We start from the raw sequence: 22,589 nt of genomic DNA on the forward strand, positions 1-22,589 counted from the left end.
TTCATGAGCCTTGACTTTTAGGAGCTTGAAATGTTCTTCATTACAAGATCTATGTGCTTCTTTCACAACACTTCTAATGAAGAAAGACAGCGCATTCTTCGACAATGGTCTGCTGGGGTCGTTTACAGAGCACCATAGTCTGTCCTCAATGCCCTTAAGGGTTTTCTTCTTCTGAAGGTAGTATTTTAAACTCCTAACAGGGCAAAGAGTTCTTTCAGGTTCTTCCCCTACTAGGGCAGATAAACCACGAACCTCAAAGTTCCTTGGCCAAGGATTTGAGGGGTTCTCATTTTTTGCTAAAAACGAAGGAAGGAAGGAACAAACCACGGAATCTCCTTTGAAACCTACCCTTCCTTCTAGGGCATGAATCTCACTAACCCTTTTAGCAGATGCTAAAGCCATGAGAAAGAGCTTTCCTCGTGAGATCTTTGAAGGAGGCTAAATGTGGTGGTTCAAACCTAGCGGACCTCAGGAAACGAAGAACCACATCCAGATTCCAACTTGGAACTTCGTTCGAAGTTTTCTTGGAAGATTCAAAAGATCTTAATAGATCATGAGATCTTTGTTATTCGAAAGATCTAAATTCCTATGTCTGAACACCGCAGCCAGCATGCTACGGTATCCTTTGATAGTAGATACTGCCAAACCGCATTTTTCTCTGAGGAAAACTAGGAAATCTGCTATCTGAGTCACAGAGGTACTGGAAGAGGAAAACTTCTGGTTCCTGCACCAACGGCGAAAGACGTCCCACTTCGACTGGTAGACTTTAAGGGTCGAAGGTCTTCTAGCTGAGGCGATAGCCTTAGCAGCTTTTGTCGAAAACCCCTTCGCTCTGACAAGACTTTTGACAGTCGAAAGCCAGTCAGATTGAGAGCGGGGAGGTTTCTGTGATACCTGTCGAAGTGGGGTTGTTTGAGCAAATCTTGTCTTTGTGGAAGTGCTCTTGGAAGTCCACCAACCATTCCAGTACCTCTGTGAACCAATCTTGGGCGGGCCAGAACGGAGCTACTAGCGTCATTCTTGTCCTCTCCGAGATAGCAAATTTCTTGAGGGTTTGTCCTAGTACTTTGAAGGGGGGAAAGGCGTAGACGTCTAGCCCTGTCCAATCTAGGAGAAACGCATCCACTGATACTGCTCCTGGGTCTGAGATCGGGGAGCAGTAAAGTTCGATTCTTGCGTTCTTTGCTGTTGCAAAGAGATCGATGTGAGGTCTGCCCCATCTTCTCCACAGGTCTTGGCATACTTCTGAGTGGAGGGTCCACTCGGAAGGCAGGAGTTGATTCTTCCTGCTCAGGAGATCGGCCCTGACGTTCCTTTCTCCCTGTACGAATCTGGTGAGAAGACTGATCTTCCTTGTTTGAGACCACAGCAGAAGATCCCTTGCTGTTTCGTACAGGGAGAAGGAGTGCGTCCCCCCCTGTTTTTTTTTGATGTACGCCAAGGCTGTTGTGTTGTCCGAATTGACCTGCACTACTGCATTTCGGACGTGGGGTTCGAAGGCTTTCAATGCCATCCAGACTGCCATCAACTCTTTCTTGTTGATGTGCCAGGACACCTGATCCCCCTTCCAGGTGCCTGACACTTCTCTTGTCCCGAGTGTCGCTCCCCAACCTGCCTCCGATGCGTCGGAAAACAACACATGGCTGGGGTTCGGCATGTAGAGAGATTTTTTCCCTTCCACAAATCGAAGTGGGTTGTTCCACCACGAAGGTCTCTCTTGATTTCCCTTGAGATCTTGAAGGAGAACTCCAGATCTAGGGAGAGACGCCTCCAGTTCTGGTATAGGAAGAACTGTAGAGGCCTGAGATGCAACCTTCCTAGAGAAACGAATTGCTCCAGCGAGGAGAGTGTCCCCAGCAGACTCATCCACTCCCTCGCTGTGCATGCATCTTTCTCTAGGAAGGTCGTTATTTTCTCGTAGCAACGAGCATCCTTCTCTGGCGACGGAAAAGCCCGAAAAGCCAGAGAAGCTATCCGAATCCCCCAGATAGATCCTCTCTTGGACTGGGGATTAATTGAGACTTCTGGAAGTTCACCAGAAGTCCCAGCGAACTTGCCAATGTAAGGGTCTTTTGAAGGTCCTCCAGACATCTTTCTTGAGACTCTGCTCTGATTAGCCAGTCGTCGAGATAAAGCGACACCCTCACTCCCTCCCAATGTAGCCACTGCGCCACGTTTTTCATTAACCCCGTGAAAACTTGGGGTGCAGTTGATAGGCCGAAGCACAAGGCCTTGAATTGGAAGATGTTTCCTCCCATCATGAATCGTAGATACTTCCGTGAAGAAGGATGGATCGGCACATGAAAGTAAGCGTCCTGAAGGTCTAGAGACACCATCCAGTCCCCTGGACGAAGAGCCGCTAACACTGAGGAAGTTGTCTCCATGGCGAACTTCCTCTTTTCCACAAAGACGTTCAGGGCGCTCACATCCAACACCGGTCTCCATCCTCCTGAGTTCTTCGGAACTAGGAAAAGTCTGTTGTAAAAGCCCGCAGAGCGGGGATCTTTCACTAGTTCTATAGCCTCCTTCTCTAGCATGAGATCTACTGCTAGAGAAAGGGCTTGATTCCTGATGGGGTCCTTGTACTTGGCTACCAATTCCCTCGGAGTTGTCGTCAATGGTGGTCTTGACGAGAAGGGAATGAGGTATCCTTTGCTGACAATCGATAGGGACCAATTGTCTGCCCCTTTGTGGGACCCAGAACGTCGGAACAAATTTCAGTAGTCTGGCACCCACTGATGTCTGGAGTCCTTTGACCGCTATTTTCTTTCCCTCTGACTGACTTAGAGAAGGTTTTACCTCTCTTAAAAGGTCTAGTCCCTCTGGTTGCAGAACCTCTGACAGCGGTCCTCCTCGAAAGGGCTCCTGTCTCAGAGGAGTCTCTTTCTTGGTCTTGGGTTGGAAGACAGAGCGAGGTTTCCTGGCCGCCTGGGCTAACATGTCCTGAGTAGCCTTAGCTGAAAGGGCACTCGAGACATCTTGGATAATTTTCTTGGGGAACAGAAGGAGAGAGTTGAGCATACAAGAGCGAGGCCCCTTTGTGCATGAGACACTGCCTTCGTGAGAAACGAACAGTAGACCGACCGTTTCTTAAGCACTCCAGCTCCAAACAGTGAGGAGACTTCACTCGATCCGTCTCTCACTGCTTTATCCATGCAAGTGAGTACACAGTTAAGATCTTCAGGAGACAGAGCATCTGGGGTCTTGGTCTTATTAGCCAGCACACCTAAAGACCAATCAAGGAAGTTGAAAACTTCCAGGACTCGGAACATTCCCTTCAGTAAGTGGTCAAGTTCGTTCATTCCCCACGTAGTCTTGGCGGACAAGAGGGCGGAACGACGAGCAGCATCCACTAATGAAGAGAAGTCCGAGTCCGCAGACGAAGGGAGAGCGAGGCCTAAAGGTTCTCCCGATTCGTACCAGAATCCCAATCTGCCGGTCAGTTTAGACGGAGGGAAAGAAAAAACCGTCTTCCCTTTCTTTCTTCCTTCGAAAAGGAGCCATTCCCCAAAACCTCTCAAGCGCCTTCTTCTTCATGGAAACAGTAGGTTTCATCCTTCTTACACAAGACGAAACCTTCGACGTCTTTCGAAGTGGAGAATAACGAAAGAGGAGAAGGGGGAGCCACAGGAGAAAGGATATCTCCAAACTCTTGCAGGAGTAACTCTGTTAGTTTCTTATAGGAGGAAACTGAGGCGTCTTTTGGTCCTTCTTCTTCTGAGGGGTCCTGTTCCTCCTGAGCTGAAGAGCCCTCCTGATCCATTAGAGGCGCGACTATTCTTAAAGGAAGTCTCTAGAGGAAGTTAGACGTATACGTCTTGGAGACAATGCTTCAGGCAAGTGTCTACTTGCAACATCCTTCTTGTCTGGAGGAGTGCGTTTCCCAGATCCTTGAAGCCTAATAGGAGTCAGGCGGCAAGTCAGGTGCAGAGCGCCTGTTTGAAGAAGAACTTCTATCAGGCTCTTGGCGCCTATCCAAAGGAGAGCGGCTACCAGGCGAACGGCGCCTGCCATACGAAAAGCGCCTACCAGGCTCTTGGCGCCTGAACCGAGGCGAGAGAATCTCTGGCGACGAGCGCCTACTAGGAGAGCGTCTACCAGGGGAGAAGCGCCTGCTAGGCTCTCGGCGCCTGACTCGAGGCGAGTAAAAGTCAGGAGAAGAGCGCCTGCCAGGCGAAACGCGCCTAACAAGCTCTTGACGCCTGTCCAGCGAAGGGCGCCTGTCCCGATTTAGGGCGCTGTCAACCGGAGAGTGGAGGCGAGACGAGGAGCGGCTACGAGGTGAGTAGTGCCTACTAGGCTCTTGGCGCCTGTCAAGGGGAGCGATCCTGTCTCGAGAAGAGCGTCTGTAGGGTGAGGTCTCCTACGCGCAGTTTGCTCCTTGTCCGAAGGAGGAAACTTGTCTGTCAGGCGAATGTCGCTTAGACGCAGATGTGATCTTGTCCGAAGTAGAAAGCCTCCTGCGAGAATCCGAACGCACAGGTGAGCGCGCCTCTTCCGTCGAATAGCGAGAGTCAGGAGAGGGGAGCCTGGACTTCTTTACAGGAAGCGAGACGTCCTTCCTGCGACGAGAAGACACGCAAAGAGAGCCAGCCAGAGCCGAAATCTGTGCCTGAAGGTTAGCTAACACCCTTGCAGGAGAATTCACAAACTCGTGAACAGGAGACGAGGCTCGATCTCCGCTCGGGGAACGAAACTCCTGAGATCTCTTACGCTTCTTCGCTTCCACCTCAGGCTCTTCCGAAAAAACTTCAGGGCTGGAAGGGCGGGCGCAGGGAGCGTTCCAGGCTCTCTTCGAAGGGCGCGAGGCTTCCGAAGAGCTCCATCCTCTTTTAGGAGAAGGCGAAGGCGACGACGAGAAGCACTGGCGCAAAAATTTCTCTCTTGGAGCGATCCAAGGTAGCCTGGGAACGATCCAAGGTAGCCTGGGAAACGATCAACAGGATCTACCGAGGGGACGCCTGACCGTTGGGGATGCTCCCTAACCTTCCTGCGGCTTTCGACTTTCCTCCTCCACTGGGACTGGGAGTCTGGAAGAGGTCTAGGCCTGGAAGCATTAGGGAGCCGATCAGACGCGCCCTCCACTGCACTGGTTCACTGCACAAATCACTATTGGAATCACTCTTACCTTCTAGTTGCTTGATTTTCCTCTCCATACTGCGAATGGTGGCTTTCATTGAGGCCACTTCCGAAGGCGCATCTTCGGCTTCGGTGCAGGGAGCAGGAGCTGAAACTGACAAAGGAGCTACTTCTAAAAGAGGATTATCTACATCCAACTCGCTAATTACGAGATCTACTACTGCTCCCTGGAAGAAGCTTTCCTAACTTTATCCTTTTCAAGCTTCCTCAAGTAGGAAGACAAAGACTTCCATTCATCCTCATTCAGCTTTTCACATTCATTACAAGGGTTATTAAAGGTGCATTTCATTCCCTCTACACTTCAACATACCGTGTGAGGGTCTACCGCAGCTTTCGGTAGCCTCACCTTACACTCAGTCATACAACAAACTCTAAACATAGCAGTTTTCTTAGTATCAACATCAGACATCATGAATCCAAGAAAAATCCAAAGAAAAATCCAAAGAAAAGTCCAATAACTGTCCCACAAATCGCGAATGCCAGGCCAAAAGATCGGGTACTTCACCAAAAGTCCGTAGAAACAATCCAGGGCGAAAACGAGAAAAGAATCCAACTGTCAAGAGGTACCGACAACAGGTGTGGTCGACACCGACGACAGAAAAAATCTGGCAAGAAAGGTTATGGAGGAGTAATTTTAGTTTATATTTGACAACATCCTCCAGAGGTTTGTGTGAGAGAGAGGAGAGAGAGAGATTGGTGGAAGAATGAATGGGAGTGGTTAGATGGCGGTCGGAAGCATGTCTGTTGTGGCACTCTGTAGGGAGTCAATGGAAGTCTGTTACGAGAGTTGTAAACAGTGAGGCGTCTGGTCAAATCAGTGTTGGTTTTGGCAGCAGTTTTCCTTTGGTGTGTCGTTGTTTGGGTGTTATTTGATAGATTTTGGGGTTGTGAAGTTGTTGTGCGTGTGTCTGTCTGGTTGTGGTGAGGTTAAGAAGGTTGGTGGTGCATTTTCGGTGTCTGTTAGTGGTGGTTGGGGCAGGGTTGGTTTTGGCGGTTGTTGTACTGCTGTAAGTCGTGTGTTGTCGTGTTTTTTCAGGCGGTTGGTGTTCATCTGCATTTAGTCGTTGGGTTATTGAGTTTTTGTGGGGTTGTGGGTCCCGGGTGGTTGATTTGATGTTTGGTTGTCGGCGTGGTTGTGTGTTTGGCTACCCTATAGCCTATATCCAGTGGACGACAGCACAGCCTAGTCCTAGGTATCAGAAGCCCAGCGGTGAGTACCTGTTTGTGTTTTTTGTTCGGTATGTAGGTATTGGGGCAATTGTTCCTGCGTGTTTTTTAGTGTTAATGAATAAAGTGTGATTGAGGGTGGGTTTGATAGCCAGTACAGGTTAAGTTTATGTGGGGAGGTTACTTGTTTTTGTGATCCCGCCACATTATTTTTTGGCGCCCGAACAGGGACTGTTGGTGTGGCAGCTGCAGGACAATTGGTCTATGCTAGTGGTGTAGTGAGTGGTGAGAAAGTTTGAGATGGAAGGATTGAGTGATATGGAGAGGCTGAAGGAGGAGTTGAGGTTGGAGAGGGAAGTAAGAGGACAATTAGAAGTGGATAATGAGAGGTTGAGGGTAGAGTGAGGAGCTGAAGAGCGAGTTAGAGGAAATGAGAGGAATGCTAAGGAGTGCAAAAGTGGAAAATGAAAGAAGAAGTGAAGGAGCAGAAGAAAGAATGGTTAGAAAAATGGATGAAAATTCTTAGGGATGATGAATGCAGTGCAGGAGATGATGAAGGGGTTTCATGGAGAGGGAGCTGTAGGGGGTAGGCCTACTAGGTCTTGTGATAGGTCAGAAGTGGTAAAGACAGTGGAAGAGCGAGGGGATGAAAACTACGAGTGACGAAGGTGACTTGTTTGTGATAGGTAAAGAAAAAAGAAGGAAAGAGACAGGATAAGGATAAACCTGAGGACAAGAATAAGAAGGGGGCTGAGGAAAAGAAGACGATTAAGGGAAAGAAGGTTAGGAAGGATGACGGACAGGATGAGACTAGGACTGAATAATTGGGGAAAGGGCTGAGAGTGATTTGGATAGCGGTGAGTGGAAACAGGTGGGTAGAAAGAAGGGTAAGAAGAGCGTAATGAGGAGCATGGATGTTAGTATGGAAGTTGATTCCCTATATTCGGACGAGGTTAAGAGGGATCAGAATGGTAGTAGCGAAAGTAGAGTGAGCGGGAAGTACGAAAGGCTGTATATATGAGAGAGATACCTAGATGTGCACAATACGAGGAATATGGTAGTAGGGACATAGGGGATTTTTTTAAGGAATATGAGAGGTATTGTGAGGCAAAGTATGGGTATAATAAGAGAGTCTGGGCAAGAGAGTTGGGTGGCTTTTTGACGGGATTTTGTTGAATATGTATGGGGTAATGATGAGCGTAGGGAATGTGCCGTATGAGAGTGTGAAAGCCAGGATTGTGGAACAGGCGAAGAGGATAAGGAGTAGTGTTAGATATAGGAGAAAACATGGTTTTGATGAGGCAAGAATGAATGTTGGTGAGTCGTTGTCGATGTATGTGTGCAGGTTGGAAACATTGGCCAGGAAAAAGTTTGGGGACGAAGGGATAAATGAGTGTAAAGAGTTAGTGAGGAAGTTGTTGGCGACTGTGCCTGAGAGTGTGTATGAGTTTGTAAATCTGAAAACGTAAGGAGAAAATGCGATGGACGAATGAAAGGTTGTCGTGGAACGACATTTTGGAAATAGTAGAGGATTATGAGTTGGATCAGGTGTATGAAAGAGAGTAGAAGTGTTAGTATTAGGACTGAAGTGGCTGATGTATACCAGAGTTTAAGAGCTATAGGGAGGCAGTTTTTGGAAGGGCCAAGGCGAATGGCAGAGCGAATGGTTGATAGGAGCGTTAGAGCCAGTAACGTAAGTATGGTTAGCCCTAAGAGATCGGAGTGCAAGCGTTGGAAGATTAGGGTCGGTTAGTCGTGAACGAGAGCAGCAATGTTACAGATGTGGAAAGCTAGGGCACAGGAAGAATGAATGTCGGTGGGCGTTGGGAGCTTGCTTCGGGTGTGGGCAAACAGGGCATTTGGTGAGCGATGTAAGAAAGATAGGGATGTTAAGGTGTTACAGGTGTGGGCAAGTAGGGCATATAGCAAGTGGATGTCGAGGTACTCGTGTGACTGAGGTTTTGCGGTAATTGCGGGAAGAATGGGCATTATGCTAGATGTGTAAGGAACAGCGGGCAAAATGTGTTGAATGTGGAATGGAAGGTCATGTGGCGAGTGTGTGTAGGCGAAAGAGGATGAGTCAGGTTGGGAGTTCGGGAAACTAGGTACAAAGGGGATTCAGTTGGGTGTGGTCCTCTGGTGTGCGGTCAGTAAGAGTGATGCATGTGCGTGAAGGATTGTTGCATGAAAAAGGGTTTGGAGGAAGAGCTCATGAATGTATGAGTGTAAAAGTGAGGTGCAAAGGGTGTGTTTGGTTGCTTTGATTGATACTGGGTGTTCAGTGTCAGTGTTCTTTTTAAGAATGGATGTGACAAGTTGCTGAGTGAGTGTGAAATTAGGAAATGTAAAGGGGAGGTACGAGGAATAGGAAATTTGGGTATGCCTGTGGTGGGAATGTTGCGTGAAAATGTAGAAATCGAAGGGGTAGTGATGGATGAAGGTGACTTTTGTGTGATCGAGGGAAGGAGTGATAAGTATGATATGTTGTTAGGATACAGGTTCCTGAAGAAGTGTGGGATGGTGGTCCAATCCGAGCAGGAATATGATTGAGTTGCATAGGAAGGGATGTACATGGAGAGTTGTACCTTGGGATGGGGAATGGAGGAGTAAGCAGTTAAAATATGGAAGGGAGTGCCGTTGGTTGCGAAAGAGAGTGTAAAAGTGCCGCGAGAAGTTGGAGAAGTTGTTAGTGTGAAAGTTGCGTGGCCCGATAGTCTTGGGATTGTCAAAGGTGACAAGTGTGCATATGTGGTTGAGGGTGTGGATGCGAACAAGTTGGTAAGAGCGAGTGTGCATGTGTACGATGGGATTTTGGATATGGAGAATCCTCGGTTTTTTTGTGGCCTCATTGCCCGGAGTGTTCGGAAAAAGCGGAGTGTCGGGGTAATAACGCTGAAGGTGATTGTGTGGGGTGTTGTATACGTTGGTGGATGTGGACTTACGAAAGATTATGTTAGGGTGCGGCAGGTGATGACAGGTAGCATGAAAAAAAGTGATGAGTGGAAGTATGATGAGTTGAGAGAAAGAATTGAGGTGGATGAAAATGTTGGTGATGACGAGAGGGAGCGGTTGATGCAGATGTTGTGGGATAGGCGGGGTGCGTTGAGTCGGGGTGACGAGGATTTCAGGGGATCTAAGCTTCCAGAATTCAAGATAGTTTTGAATGACGATACCCCCATATATCAGCGTCCCCGACACTTTTCTGCGCCTATTGCCCGAGAGATTGAGGAACAGTGTGAGGAACTTGAGAAGAAGTGGGAGTGATCGAGGAGAGTGAGAGTGCTTGGAATAGTCCCATAGTCCCCCAGTACGCAAGACAGATGGGAGTTTGAGGATGTGTGTGGATTACAGGAAGGTGAATGAAGTGACTGTGAAGGAGCGATTCCCGATGAATGTGGTGTCTGATTGTGTGTATAAGATGCATGGGATGAGAGTGTTCACAAAATTGGATTTGGTAAGGGGCTATTACCAGATGCCTCTTGAGAAAGGGAGCAGGCATGTTACAGCTTTTTCGAGTGGTAGCTGCCACTATCAATTCAAGAGGTTAAGCTTTGGATTGGCTAATGCGCCTGCTGCCTTCCAGAGGGCGATGAATGTAGTTTTGGCTGGTTTTGATAGAAGGAAGGTGACTGTGTTTATAGATGACGTTTTTGGATTGCAAGTGAGACTGTTGAGGAGAATGTGGAACTGCTTGAGAAGGTGTTAGAACGGTTGGAAGAGGTTGGAGTGAAAGTGAAGCTGGAGAAGTTGTATACGTGGTTGGCTGGGGAAGTGGAATTTCTTGGTCATAAGGTGAGTGCGAGTGGTGTAAGGAAGAGTGAAAAGTTTGTGGAAAAAGTAAAGGAGTTTCCACGTCCCCGGACCGTGCGGGAGTTAAAGAAAGGGTTTTTTGGGTTTGATTGAGTTTTGGGAGGAAGTTCGTTAGGGATTGTTCGGGTATAGGGAAGCCGTTGACTGAATGGACCGGGAAGAAAAATTGTACTAAGCTGAGGTGGGATGAGCGAATGGTGGGAGCATTTGAGAGATTGAAAGAGAGGCTGCTAGGGACGTCACCTTGGCTTTTCCGGACTACAGTGAGGATGCCAGTAAGCTTGAGTTGTATGCTGATGCTAGTAAGTTTTAGTATGGGAGGATGCTTGGTGCAGATGCAAGAGGTGAATGGGGAGGGACAATTGAGAGTGATTGCGTATGTGAGTAAAGCTTTTAATAAAGCAGAGCTTAAGTATTCGGTGGTTGAGAAGGAGCTTGCGGCAATAATTTTGGTTTTGTGTGAAAGCGTTGAAAGTGTTTTTGTATGGGGTAAAATTTGTCATAAGGACAGATCATCGGCCGTTAGTTTATATGATCAAGAAGGAAAGTGTGAATGCTAGGATTGCGAGGACAATTGAGGATTTGAGTGAGTTTGAATTTTAGCTTAGAATATGTGCCGGGGAGTAAAAATGTGATTGCTGATACGATGTCTAGGATGCATGGTAAGGACAGTGGTGTTGTGAAAAGTGACTGGGATCCGAATATGGTACCAGAGGGGTTGGTTGTAAAAGAGAGGTTTGAAGGGAATGACAGAATGTGTGAATGTTTGTTTTCAGCATTGAAAAACTTGGAAGGTAAGGGTCTGGTTTGAAGAGGTACCCGGTAGTGTGAATGAGTTGCGAGTGAAGTTGATGAGTGATGTGCAGAAGGAAGTGGCATGTGCGGAGGAACAACAGGTGGGCAGGGAGTAAGTGTTGTATGAATTGTTGTCAGCAGTAGCTGAGTTGTTTGGAATAAAAGTGTTGTTGTATTTTGGATGGGACAGACCGGTTGAATATCGAGGAAGGGTGAGTACTGGTAATGAACGTGGGGTTTTGATGATTCAGTTGCGGGAACGTGGTTGTAATTGGTTGGTTACAAAAAGGGACTGTGAAGGGGATCTGAGTCAGAATTGTGGAAATGGGGAGGTAGCTGAGGATGAATGTGATGAGGAGGATTGTGATGTGGATAACCAGGTGAACGTGGTAGTGAATGTGTGTATGCATGGGACTCGAGGGAAAATGGTGACGTTTGTCCAAGTAAATGATAGTGAGTATTGTAGTTTGGTTGACACAGGGGAGCACAAGTTTCCTTGGTGAGTGGGTCAGTGGTGAGTGAACTTGAGAGATGTGATTGGGAAGTGAAAAGGCAGTCTACAAGTGTGAGAATACATGGGTTAGGACAAGGAAGTGTTTTAGTATGGGAAGAGGTACGGTTAAAGGTTAGGTTGGGAGATCTTGAGGTAATGCATAACTTTATAGTTATAGGAGAAAATGATATGCCATCTTGTTTTTTATTAGGGATAGATTTTTTGAGGATCCACGATATAGACGTAGATGTAGAAATGGAATTCTTAGAAAGGGGGCAGGCAGTAGCTAGGATTCAAGATGGTAATGTGTTTGTAGCAAACTTTGTGGGTATGATTGATATTGCTAGGAGTGAGAATGATCTGTTGAGTGAGGAAGAGGTTGAGGAAATGCAAAATAAGTGCCTGGAGATAAAGTGTGTTGCGACAATGTGTTTTGGGAGGAGTGCGTGTGGAAGACTGGCCATGTGAGTTGGATGTATATAAGAGGGTTGCTAAACGTTTGTGGTGTGCAAAAAACATAGTGTACTTTTTGCATCAGGAAGGGGTGTATGACAAGGAAGTGTATGGGTTCCAGTGTTTTCTGTTGAGTCAGCTGTGAGTATGTGTTTGTTGGTGCATGATCGGTTTGGGCATATGGGAAAAAATAAGTTGTGGGAATGCATGAGAGAGAGATTGTATGCTCCTGGGTTGAGTAAGATTTGTGTGGATGTGGCTGTCACGTGTGAAGACTGTCAGAGGGGAAAGTATCAGAGTGTGCATGCAAGTCCACCTGTGTTGCGATTGCAGATGAAAGAGCCGTTTGAAATGCTTGTGATTGATTGTGTTTCTTTGCCCAGGACTGCGAGAGGACACGTGGGGATGATTGTGATGGTGGATCACATGAGTAAATTTGCTTATGTGGTTCCCATCAAAGATAAGAGGAGTGAAACTGTTGCACGAATGGTGGGTCAAGTGATGTTACCCATGTGTGTGTGTAAGCCGGCAAAAATGTTGAGTGATAATGGACCTGAGTTTGTGGGATGGGAATTTGAAGAAATGTTGAAGGAATGGGGTATTGTGCATGTGTATTCTACTCCGTATATGCCCAGTGCGAATGGGTTGGCTGAAAGGACTGTTAGGACGATGACTGAGATTTTGCGAATGATGAGTAAGAGGCGACAACGGATTGGGATAATGTATGTAGGACGTGCAGTTTGGGTATAATGCCACACTGCAGAAGAGTATAGGTATGTCTCCTTGTAAATATGTGTTGAATTTTGAAAGGATTGTCAGACCGCGGTTGGGTCTGTCAGAAGGTGATCGGGATTTGTGGAAGAAAGCGAGTGAAAGGTTTGAGAGTAATTTTAAGAATGGGGATAAGGGTTGAAAGAGGTGGTTGAGATGGGAAGAATGAATGTGAATAAAGTAAGGGAGAAATTTGAAGGGTCCTTTTGAGATTTGGAAGTGGGACCGAGTGGATTGAGTTATGTTTTTGGGGAAAATTGCGAGTAGGTGGGGGACTGGATGAGGTTAGGGCACACCATAACCAGCTCCGTAAGTGGAGGAAGTACCACACTATGTTCGGGAGAATGCGATGAGTGGAGTGGTTGAGGGTGAATAAGTATGAGCCGACTGTTGGTGAACAAATTGGTCTGGGAGATCGACAGTTGGTGTTGGTTGAGTATGGAAGAAAACGGAAGAGTGTGGAGAGAGGAAGTGGAAGGGAAAAGCGTGAACGGCATGGTAAAGGGGTTGGTGGTAGGGTGCAAACGGTTGATAAAGCGTGTGCTACGGATGACTTTGGGGAATGAATGATACTTGTGGTGTATGTTTGGGTTTGAGTTGACAGGGACAGTAAGACTTCAGTGAGAAGGAAACTGAATAGTGAGGAGGTGGTTGATAGGATGGATAAGTCTTTGCAGGAGTTTGACAGAAGTATGGATGAACTGAGTGGTTTGGTGGCCGAAATAGGGGAGATGTTGAACCAGAGTTGGAAGACATCGGTGAAGTAGTGAATGGAATTTGGGAGATGGTAGTAAGGGAGATAATGGGAGTTTGAAAGAAAGTGGTTTGGAAGAAGTGAATGGCGATGTAACTGAAAGAGTGTATGATGGTCCTCAAACAAGATCCAGGGGACCTGCATCTGAGCATCCTTGGGTGTTGCGAAAGGCAATTTAGTGTGGATGTTGTGAGTGTAAGGAGATGTTGTCAAATGTAATGGGGGAGGTAATATGGAGGAGTAATTTTAGTTTATATTTGACAACATCTCCAAAGGTTGTGTGAGAGAGAGAGAGAGAGAGATTGGTGGAAGAATGAATGGGAGTGGTTAGATGGCGGTCGGAAGCATGTCTGTTGTAGCACTCTGTAGGTAGTCAATGGAAGTCTGTTACGAGAGTTGTAAACAGTGAGGCGTCTGGTCAAATCAGTGTTGGTTTTGGCAGCAGTTTTTCCTTTGGTGTGTCGTTGTTTGGGTGTTATTTGATAGATTTTGGGGTTGTGAAGTTGTTGTGCGTGTGTCTGTCTGGTTGTGGTGAGGTTAAGAAGGTTGGTGGTGCATTTTCGGTGTCTGTTAGTGGTGGTTGGGGCAGGGTTGGTTTGGGCGTGTTTGTTGACTGCTGTAAGTCGTGTGTTGTCGTGTTTTTTCAGGCGTTGGTGTTCATCTGCATTTAGTCGTTGGGTTATTGAGTTTTTTGTGGGGTTTGTGGGTCCCGGGTGGTTGATTTGTGTTTGGTTGTCGGCGGTGGTTGTGTGTTGGCTACCCTATAGCCTATATCCAGTGGACGACAGCACAGCCTAGTCCTAGGTATCAGAGCCAGCGGTGAGTACCTGTTTGTGTTTTTGTTCGGTATGTAGGTATTGGGGCAATTGTCCTGCTGTGTTTTTTAGTGTTAAGTGGAAAGTGTGATTGAGGGTGGGTTTGATAGCCAGACAGGTTAAGTTTATGTGGGGAGGTTACTTTGTTTTTGTGATCCCGCCACAAGGTATGATGGTTCTTACACCCGCCTCCCAGCGGCGGGGTAAGGTAGATCACCTGACCTACCTGTCGCGTTAGCCGCGAGTTTTGAATTCTGTCGTGACGTCAGAGACGTAAGCTAAGTATATGTCTGACAGGAAAGTTCATGTACAAAAATGTTCTATCACTCATCAAGGTTTCTCTTCATATCAATGGAACTCACGGATGGCTTGACTAATTCGGCAGAAAATTACTTTGTAAGTCTCAGCACCACTAACTGGAAAGGGGAAACAAAGGTGTTGCATCCTTTGGAAAAGTACCTCTGGAATTCATCCAAAACTGTTGGCATTAAGGTTAAATCATGCTAGCTTTTTGTGTGAGGGTCTATGATATTGTATTGAACAGTGCCAATACTTTGATCAGTTCTGCTTCAGATGCTGAGCTTCTTAAGCAGTTGGGTACAACAGTCTAGCTGACCAGTCTCCTTAAATGTCTTGAATAAAATGTGGAATTCCCCAGAGTTTAGTTCGATATCTGAATTGGTATGGGTGTTACCTTTCTGCTATAATATGATGCTACAAACATTTATTACAGCAGGAGTCTTTTCTTGCTTCCTTTCTTCTCTAAGTAAGGCTTGTAATCTGTTGAAAACTTCTAAAATATCTCATTAATGTAAGGAAAAAACAAACACAATGATGTGATTTCCACTTGGAGGTAGCCATAACAGGGATGTGGATACCAATTCACTTAAAATAGTACAAACTAATACTTGGGACAGGATTCAGCACACAAAGGAGTTTTACCTGTAACAACTAAATTTCAGAAACTTATAAGTGTGGTCCAAACATCACAAAAACTTGAAAGGCAACACACAATTGCCAGACAAGCAGTTGGATATAATTCCAACAGAAAATATATATAATGTACATAAAACAAGGTAGGTTTTGAAATTATCAAAAATCATTCGGGAGAGAAAATAATGGTGTTGCAAAACATTGCTGATAAATAAAAATTTAATCCCTCCTACATCATTTAACCAACCTGTACGGGACCCCAGAGGATGCATAGAGCATCAATGAACTTATACCACAAATGTTTGTCCTATGATAGTTCCCTCAGTCACCATAACATCCCTCCTCTCTTCACCTTTTTCTGTCATTTCATCCATGATCTATCCCTCCAGCAATCCACCCTCAGATTTAGTACATGAGTTTTCCCTCTATCCTGTAAATATGCTCCATCCACTCCCTGACAGTTTCATACAATAATGAGCAAATTCCTCTCCAGTTACTTCTCTAACCTTCTCATTAATTATTATATCGTCTTTCACTTAATTCATAACAATCTTCTCCAGACTTTATTTTTGAATGCTACCAACTTCCTGCTATCACCAATATACCATGATATGCATCTGTATATTAATTAGTAATCTAACCATAGTCATCAATACCAAAACCATCACTCTTCTACAGCCTATCATTCGTGGTCCAAATGACCTCAGCCACTTGCTATCTGAAGTTTTGAAGAAAGAAGCCGAATAGTTAGAAGGACTGTTCACTTATGCACACCAGTGATCAATCGTTTCTACTTTATCACTTTCTATTCAGTGTCACAAAATTATACTGTATTGAATTTCAATTTTTTCTTACTCTGCATCTTTCATAATTCAGTAATCCTGATCTTTGTTCTATTCAAAGGTACAATTTTATTACTTAGTTTTTGTTTGTTTGTATGGTGCTTTTACGTTGCATAGAACCAGTGGTTATTCAGCAACGGGACCAACGGCTTTACGTGACTTCCGAACCACGTCGAGAGTGAACTTCTATCACCAGAAATTCATATCTCTCGCTCCTCAAAAGAATGGCCGAGAATCTAACCCACGACCACCAAGGTGGGGCGCTAATACCATACCAACCACGCCACTGAGGCGCTGACTTAGTTTTCCCTTTGTTTATTAAAACATAATACTGCACCAGTCAGTTATGTTTTATATATACAGGCAGTCCCCGGGTTACGACGGTGTTGGCTTACGACGTTCCGAGGTTATGACGCTTGTCAATAGACGTTATTTCCAGGGTTACGATGCATGTTCCAGCGTTACGACGCCTACAACGCTCATCTGGGAGATGAAATATGACACCAAAAATGCAAAATAATCAATATTTGAAGGTTTTCTTAATGAAAAATGCCATAAGAATGCAGTTTACAGTTTTCAATGCACCCAAAGCATTAAAAGTCAGGTTTTCTTAGGATTTTTGACGATGTTCCGGCTTACGACGATTTTCAGCTTACGACGCGTCTCAAGAACTGAACCCCCGTCGAAACCCGGGGACCGCCTGTACTTCACTTAGTCTGTGCATGGTTTCAAATGCTTTGTTTAATCAATAAACATCAAAAGGGGATTTTTTAATCCCATACACCACTGTAAAATGTTGTCAAATGCCTTGTTTAATCAATAAACATCAAAAGGGGATTTTTTAATCCCATACACCACTGTAAAATGTCTTAAATACAAGTATGTATCTGATTTGTGCAACTCATGCCTTTACTAAAACTGTTTATTCACCTCAAAGAATTATATCAATAGTATGTTTCTCAGGTATATAAGGATAAGCATATTCAATGTTTGCAATACACTAGACACAAATGTTATGCCTCCATTGTTACAAATTCAGCCAGGTCACATTTCTTGGGTACCTTTGCCAAGACTTTTAATCCCAATCAAATGCCTTTTTGTGATGAACAAAGGCCATCAAGATGATTTTGAAATTTACACTGTTGCAAAATATGCCTTCAAACAAAACTTTGACACTCCTGCCTTTCTATAACCAGCTTGTCCACGTGTAAGCATTTTATAAATTTCTTTCACCAATTTACTGAGAGAAGAAACTGAAAATTTTCTCAATTTCTAGTACAAGTGTAATGCCTCTCTAGTTACTTCATTCCATCAAGTCATCTTTCTTAGGTACATTTGCAAGTAATTATGATTCCCAATTACTGTAGTAGACTCTTGTTTCCTTATTCCATATTCTGCAAACTGCATAGTTATAGTATAAGGTTGTCATTTTATTTCAGTTAAAATTATCTCAGCATTGATTTCATCATAGCCTGGTGTTTTTAACCTAAATTCCTTTATCAATAATCACATAAGTTCCAAAATAAAGCAAGGCACACTTCCTAATGAGCCTATATCATAAGATCCTAGTTGTTGAATTGCAAAACTCAATCCAAAAGTCTGAAAGCTAAATGCTATATTTACTTCAACGTTGGGACAATCTTGACATTTATGCCATTCCTCCATTCATTTTAAGAAGGCAGGTCCTGAAAAAAACCCGAGACTCCAATCATTCAAGACTGATGCCCACTGCCCCTCTATGGCCACAACAGGATTGGTGCCTGGACCTTCTTTAGCTGTTGGTGGCCCACCACAGATCCTTGCCAACATGGATGAATCTGCTGATGCAGACTCAAGATTTCTGCACCCAGCACTTTATCAAGCAAGGCACTGGGAGTGAGGGAGGTTTCTTGGAAGTATCTGCTACAACCACTGCCTATTCCTGTCAACCTCCGCCATCAAACTTTAGCAGGGAATATGGTTCAGATTCTTCTAGTACTGGCATAATGAAAGGGGACTTACTCCACTAAACATCCCTATTCCTGTGATTGCCCACACAATTTACCAGTATCTCCTAGAGGTGCTGTAAGCAATCATGTTACAGACTGGCACTGTTTCTGGTTATAGAATTTCAAAGCATTGATGTGACTGCATCCTAGGACCCTAGAAAATTAATCCATTACTTCTAGAAAAGATCCCTTGTAGAATGATCAGGGCTCCAAAATGAAAACCCCTCTTTGGCCCTCAGCAACATCACCGAGGTTACTTACAAACTACTGCCAGAGGCTTCTGTGCCACACCTTACAATGAAGACTGCTTTCCTGTTAGCCTTTGCATCTTCAAGGCCTGAGAGATGGATCATATCAAAGGCACGCACAACCAGGACTGGCCTTCAGTAGGCCCGTTGCTTGCTCCTGACTTTCACGCCAAACCCCAAACAATTTGGGTATGACAGGTTCAATTACGTCATTCTAGACTTAGCATTCAATAATACAGAACGCCTTCTCCTTTGCCCTGGAAGAGTTACTTGGCAATACCTTTCGAAGACAGAACATGCTATACACATACTAACTGTGTAAAAGATTTGGGACTAAACATCCCAAGCTTCACCAGGAATATAAAGATTTTGGCCATTCTGAAAGAAGGTACAAAGAGTTGAAGGTCAACTTTTAGTACTTTTTACCTTGAAGAAAGTTATATACAAGCAGATTGGGTTGCACAACGTTAGCGGTGGCAGGTCAAGGATACTGGTGGTGGAAGATGTTTTTCACTTTTATTCTTCTGCCTCCTGACCACCACACCTCGTTCATTCAGCACTCACTCTCAGTAAACCGTTTTCCAGAGTTACAAACACCTGCAACTTAAATGAATGGTTACTTAGTTTCTGCATCTGTGTTTTGATACAAAAAATAAAAACCTCATTCTCTGTGTTTGACAACTCACAGTACTCTTTGAGTATCCTTTGGACAATAGCTCTCTAATCACTCTCCTGTTCCAAAGTGATTCACTGGGTCCACTGGCTGTTTGTAGGGGCTGAGAACTTCTGCTGCTCAACTTCCTGCCTAAATTGCAATTTTAGCTGTCTACAACTTATGGGCTTGGTATGAGCAAATAAAGTTATTCAAACCATTTTCATATAAATCCATCAATCCCAAACCAAATACCACACCTTTGCTCTCTCTGTGTCTGATATAACTGACATGACAGAATGAATTTGGCAGTTACAAACAACTGATGGTTCACAGGTGTGCATGCACGAACAGTCAGTCTTAGCTGTTCAGCTTCTTTCTTCAAGACTTTTCAAGATTTCAGATTGTGCTTGTCTAGGGTCACTTGGACTGAGAATGATGTGCTCTAGTATATGACTGATGGGTTTGTGTGAAAAATGTTTCATAGTACAAAAACCAAATACAGTATTAAGCTCGCCTAAAACCATTACTCCTATTTCAATATCTTAAGTCTCTTTCAGCTAGCAAAATCTCATTCATAGTTGAAATAAATCTACTCAATATTGCATCTCATCAATGATTTCTTATAAATATACATTGTCAGAAGATTTCCATTCCATTAACTTATTAGTATTTCTTGGGACTATATAAAAGCTGTGTACTGTGCAAATAAGGGATAACCTGATGGAAATCGGATAAATACTGAAGTTCCATACTATAAGGCAATAAAGAAGATAAGAATTCCCATAAAATTGTATTCTTTTGTCCAAGTATTCTGAAGTAGGGTGTACACAACAGTGGACAGTAAAAGTCTTTAACCATGTAAATTAAATGCTTCTTCATTTCACATAGTTTTCATTAGATGTTCATTTTAATCAAAACCTGCAAGTGCTGGATAACAAAATACCCATGAATGAGATATACACTAATTATAACTATAACACACCAGGAAACTCATATAAAAGTGTTGGACATGTGGTAAACATGCAAGTGGTAAATACAACATGCCAACTGAGAGTGCATATTTTATAGAATTCAATGAAAAAATTTATAATGAAATTTTTTTATATTCAATGAAAAAAAATTATAATGAATCACCTGCACTGTGTATAAAGAGGGAAATACTGTTTTCATTAAAAAAAAAAAAAAAATTCCACCACAGCTCAACAATTTCATCCAATCAGTTATGAGGTGAAGATATAACAGAGAATTTCACGATTGTAATGGATGATATATATGGTGGTATGATGTTTAAATAGAAAAGCACAGAAAACAATGGAATGACGACCAACAGAAGTTTTACGAAATAGATCTTAAGGATCCTCACAGTGAACAGAATAGACAGAAAACGAACACAACACAGCCATGTAAGTACATGTAGAAGTGGGTCACACTGAGGCTAGAGTCAACCGAGTGAGTGCTACAACAGAAACATTAAAAAGGTCATCTTTAAGAACATACTCATTAACAAATACATTTGACCTGAAAAAAAATTACATATGCCTCAGTCATAAAATTTCTAACTACGTATATGTATACATTACATACGACACAAACTACTGTAGCTTTGTTGTTTCACACACCAAATCATAAAACAACTGTAAAATAAACAAGGCTTTACCACAAAAAAATGTTACAAACCTGTCCTGAAAATCCATTCATCTTGGGAGTACAGGATTCAATCCCAAAGCTACTGAACGGTTACTTACCCATGGTGGCAGGTGAAGTCGTGCCAGTTGCATTGACATCTAATGAACAAGAACCTATGCTGTCGACAGAGGTCGTCTGTGTTGGCTGCGTCATTTGTGATAATGCAGCAGGGGGCAAGGGCACAGGAGGTTGCGGATGGGGTGGCGGCCCGGCAGCTGCCGTCCACCCCGTTCTGCTCTGGCCTCGGTTCGGTAAGTTAAGCGTGTGAGGGCGCTGAGCAGCAGCAGTAGGCCTTGCGCTGTCAAATGTAGGTTAGTAATCAGTCTCTGACCAATATCCCTGTATATACCTAATAGTTATCGAGTTATGCATCTGAGACTCAAACCAACACCATATTAAAAAAGTATTATGTACTTGGGTGCATAAGTTTACAGTAATGACTCGCTGAATTATGCAATTCTCATTTTTAAGTTTGAATCCTATCATATAAGGAGGCTAAAAAGCTACAAAAAGTTAAACTTCAATAAGAATGTTATGCACCCAAAGTACCTGGTCTGGATTCAGTTTACTATTACATAAATGGCAAAGTACTGATATGAGTTGTAGCTAAGAGTAACCTTCCCGTTGTTATAATACACAGTATGTAGGTCATTAAAATATATGTAAACCCTTCAAATTACGTAATTTATCTTTTAAGAGATCATCCCATAAGACTACAATCAAATAACTAGTACAGTATTACATCCTCTTTCCATTTCTACTAAGCAAAGTGAAATCTAAATATAGTCTAATCTACTACATGCCTAATCGAAATTAACACACAGGCCTATTACTGCATAGTTAGATTTCAATAAGCTAATGCAGAAACAAAATAATACATACATTAGGAAAGCATAATAAGTAGCAAGTACAGCAGATTTTTTTTTCAAGCATATAGTAAAACTACGCTGAAAGCAAAACATTAATGGAGTGACTGCTTTAAGCTAAATAAATGTAAACCTTCAAACAATAAAAATTTCATCAATATCATACCATCATCCTGGTTCAAATACTGTACCAACACAGATGAAACTGCTGTATTTTTTTGTGTATGCTCATCATCAATATCAATTATCTTTGCTATTATGAGTTGCTGTTGAAATTAAACATTATAATGGCAATCAACAAGAAACTCAATTACATAAATTTTTGGCTCCAGTGAGGAGTAGTATAAGATAAAGTCATACAAAACCAAACCACCTTGAATCAACTGGAAATGTTCCATAGCATGTAAATCAAAACTATCAATGATCATTATAATTATATATGAAATATATTCAACAATGATGATTGAAATTATTCAGTGCTGCTTAGTTTCAATATTACCATAATAACCCAACAAAGGCACAAATTCACAAAGCAAATGCCATGTCATGAAGTTCCTAGGGAATCTTTCAAAGAATAAAATGAAAAACCAGAAAACACAGCAAAGAGAAGTAGATAAATACAGAAAGTATGAAAAATAACTAGAAACACAAATCCTCAAAACAAACTTTTAAGATCTATATAAAAAGTGTAGAGTTGAGAAACATTTAAAAATGACATTATGCAGTGCAAGACATTCTAATCAACTGCATCCTCACTTGAATCCATAAGCCTAAAAACCGCAACACTTCAAGGCAGACGGTTCTCCCGTTTTAAAATACCGTGTAGGGAGCATATCAGATATAAATGCTGATCCCCAGTAAATGAGCAACACTCATTACTTAAAAGGGCACAGGCTAAATGCGATAGCAGATGTTCTTTAGCACAATATGTGAAGAAGGACCATTAAACTGGATACAATATGGTCGAAAGATTTTATAGAGAAAGACAATAAAGACAGGAAACATCCAGAGATCCAAATAGGAGAACAATATTTCAACAGTGGAAAATAAATACCTGAAGCATATGGCACCCATATTTCTGTAGATATGGGAAGCTTATCAAAGAATACTAGTTTGGTTACTGGGATTGCACATGTTTTTAACTGTCCTAAAATGGACTTACTGAAGTTAAAGG

At 43.4% G+C, this 22,589-nt stretch overlaps 1 protein-coding gene across 1 annotated transcript in view; it reads right to left on the bottom strand.

The window, feature by feature from the left end:
• The window catches only part of LOC135209605 (uncharacterized), a 192,358-nt gene that overhangs the window by 51,616 nt on the left and 118,153 nt on the right, over nucleotides 1-22,589 (bottom strand). Inside the window, 1 exon segment of the mRNA XM_064242297.1 lies at nucleotides 20,609-20,847. Within this exon segment, the coding sequence (XP_064098367.1) occupies nucleotides 20,609-20,847 (239 nt within the window).

This window comes from Macrobrachium nipponense, chromosome 38 (assembly GCF_015104395.2).
Source record: "Macrobrachium nipponense isolate FS-2020 chromosome 38, ASM1510439v2, whole genome shotgun sequence".
Classification (NCBI taxonomy): Eukaryota; Metazoa; Arthropoda; class Malacostraca; order Decapoda; family Palaemonidae; genus Macrobrachium; species Macrobrachium nipponense.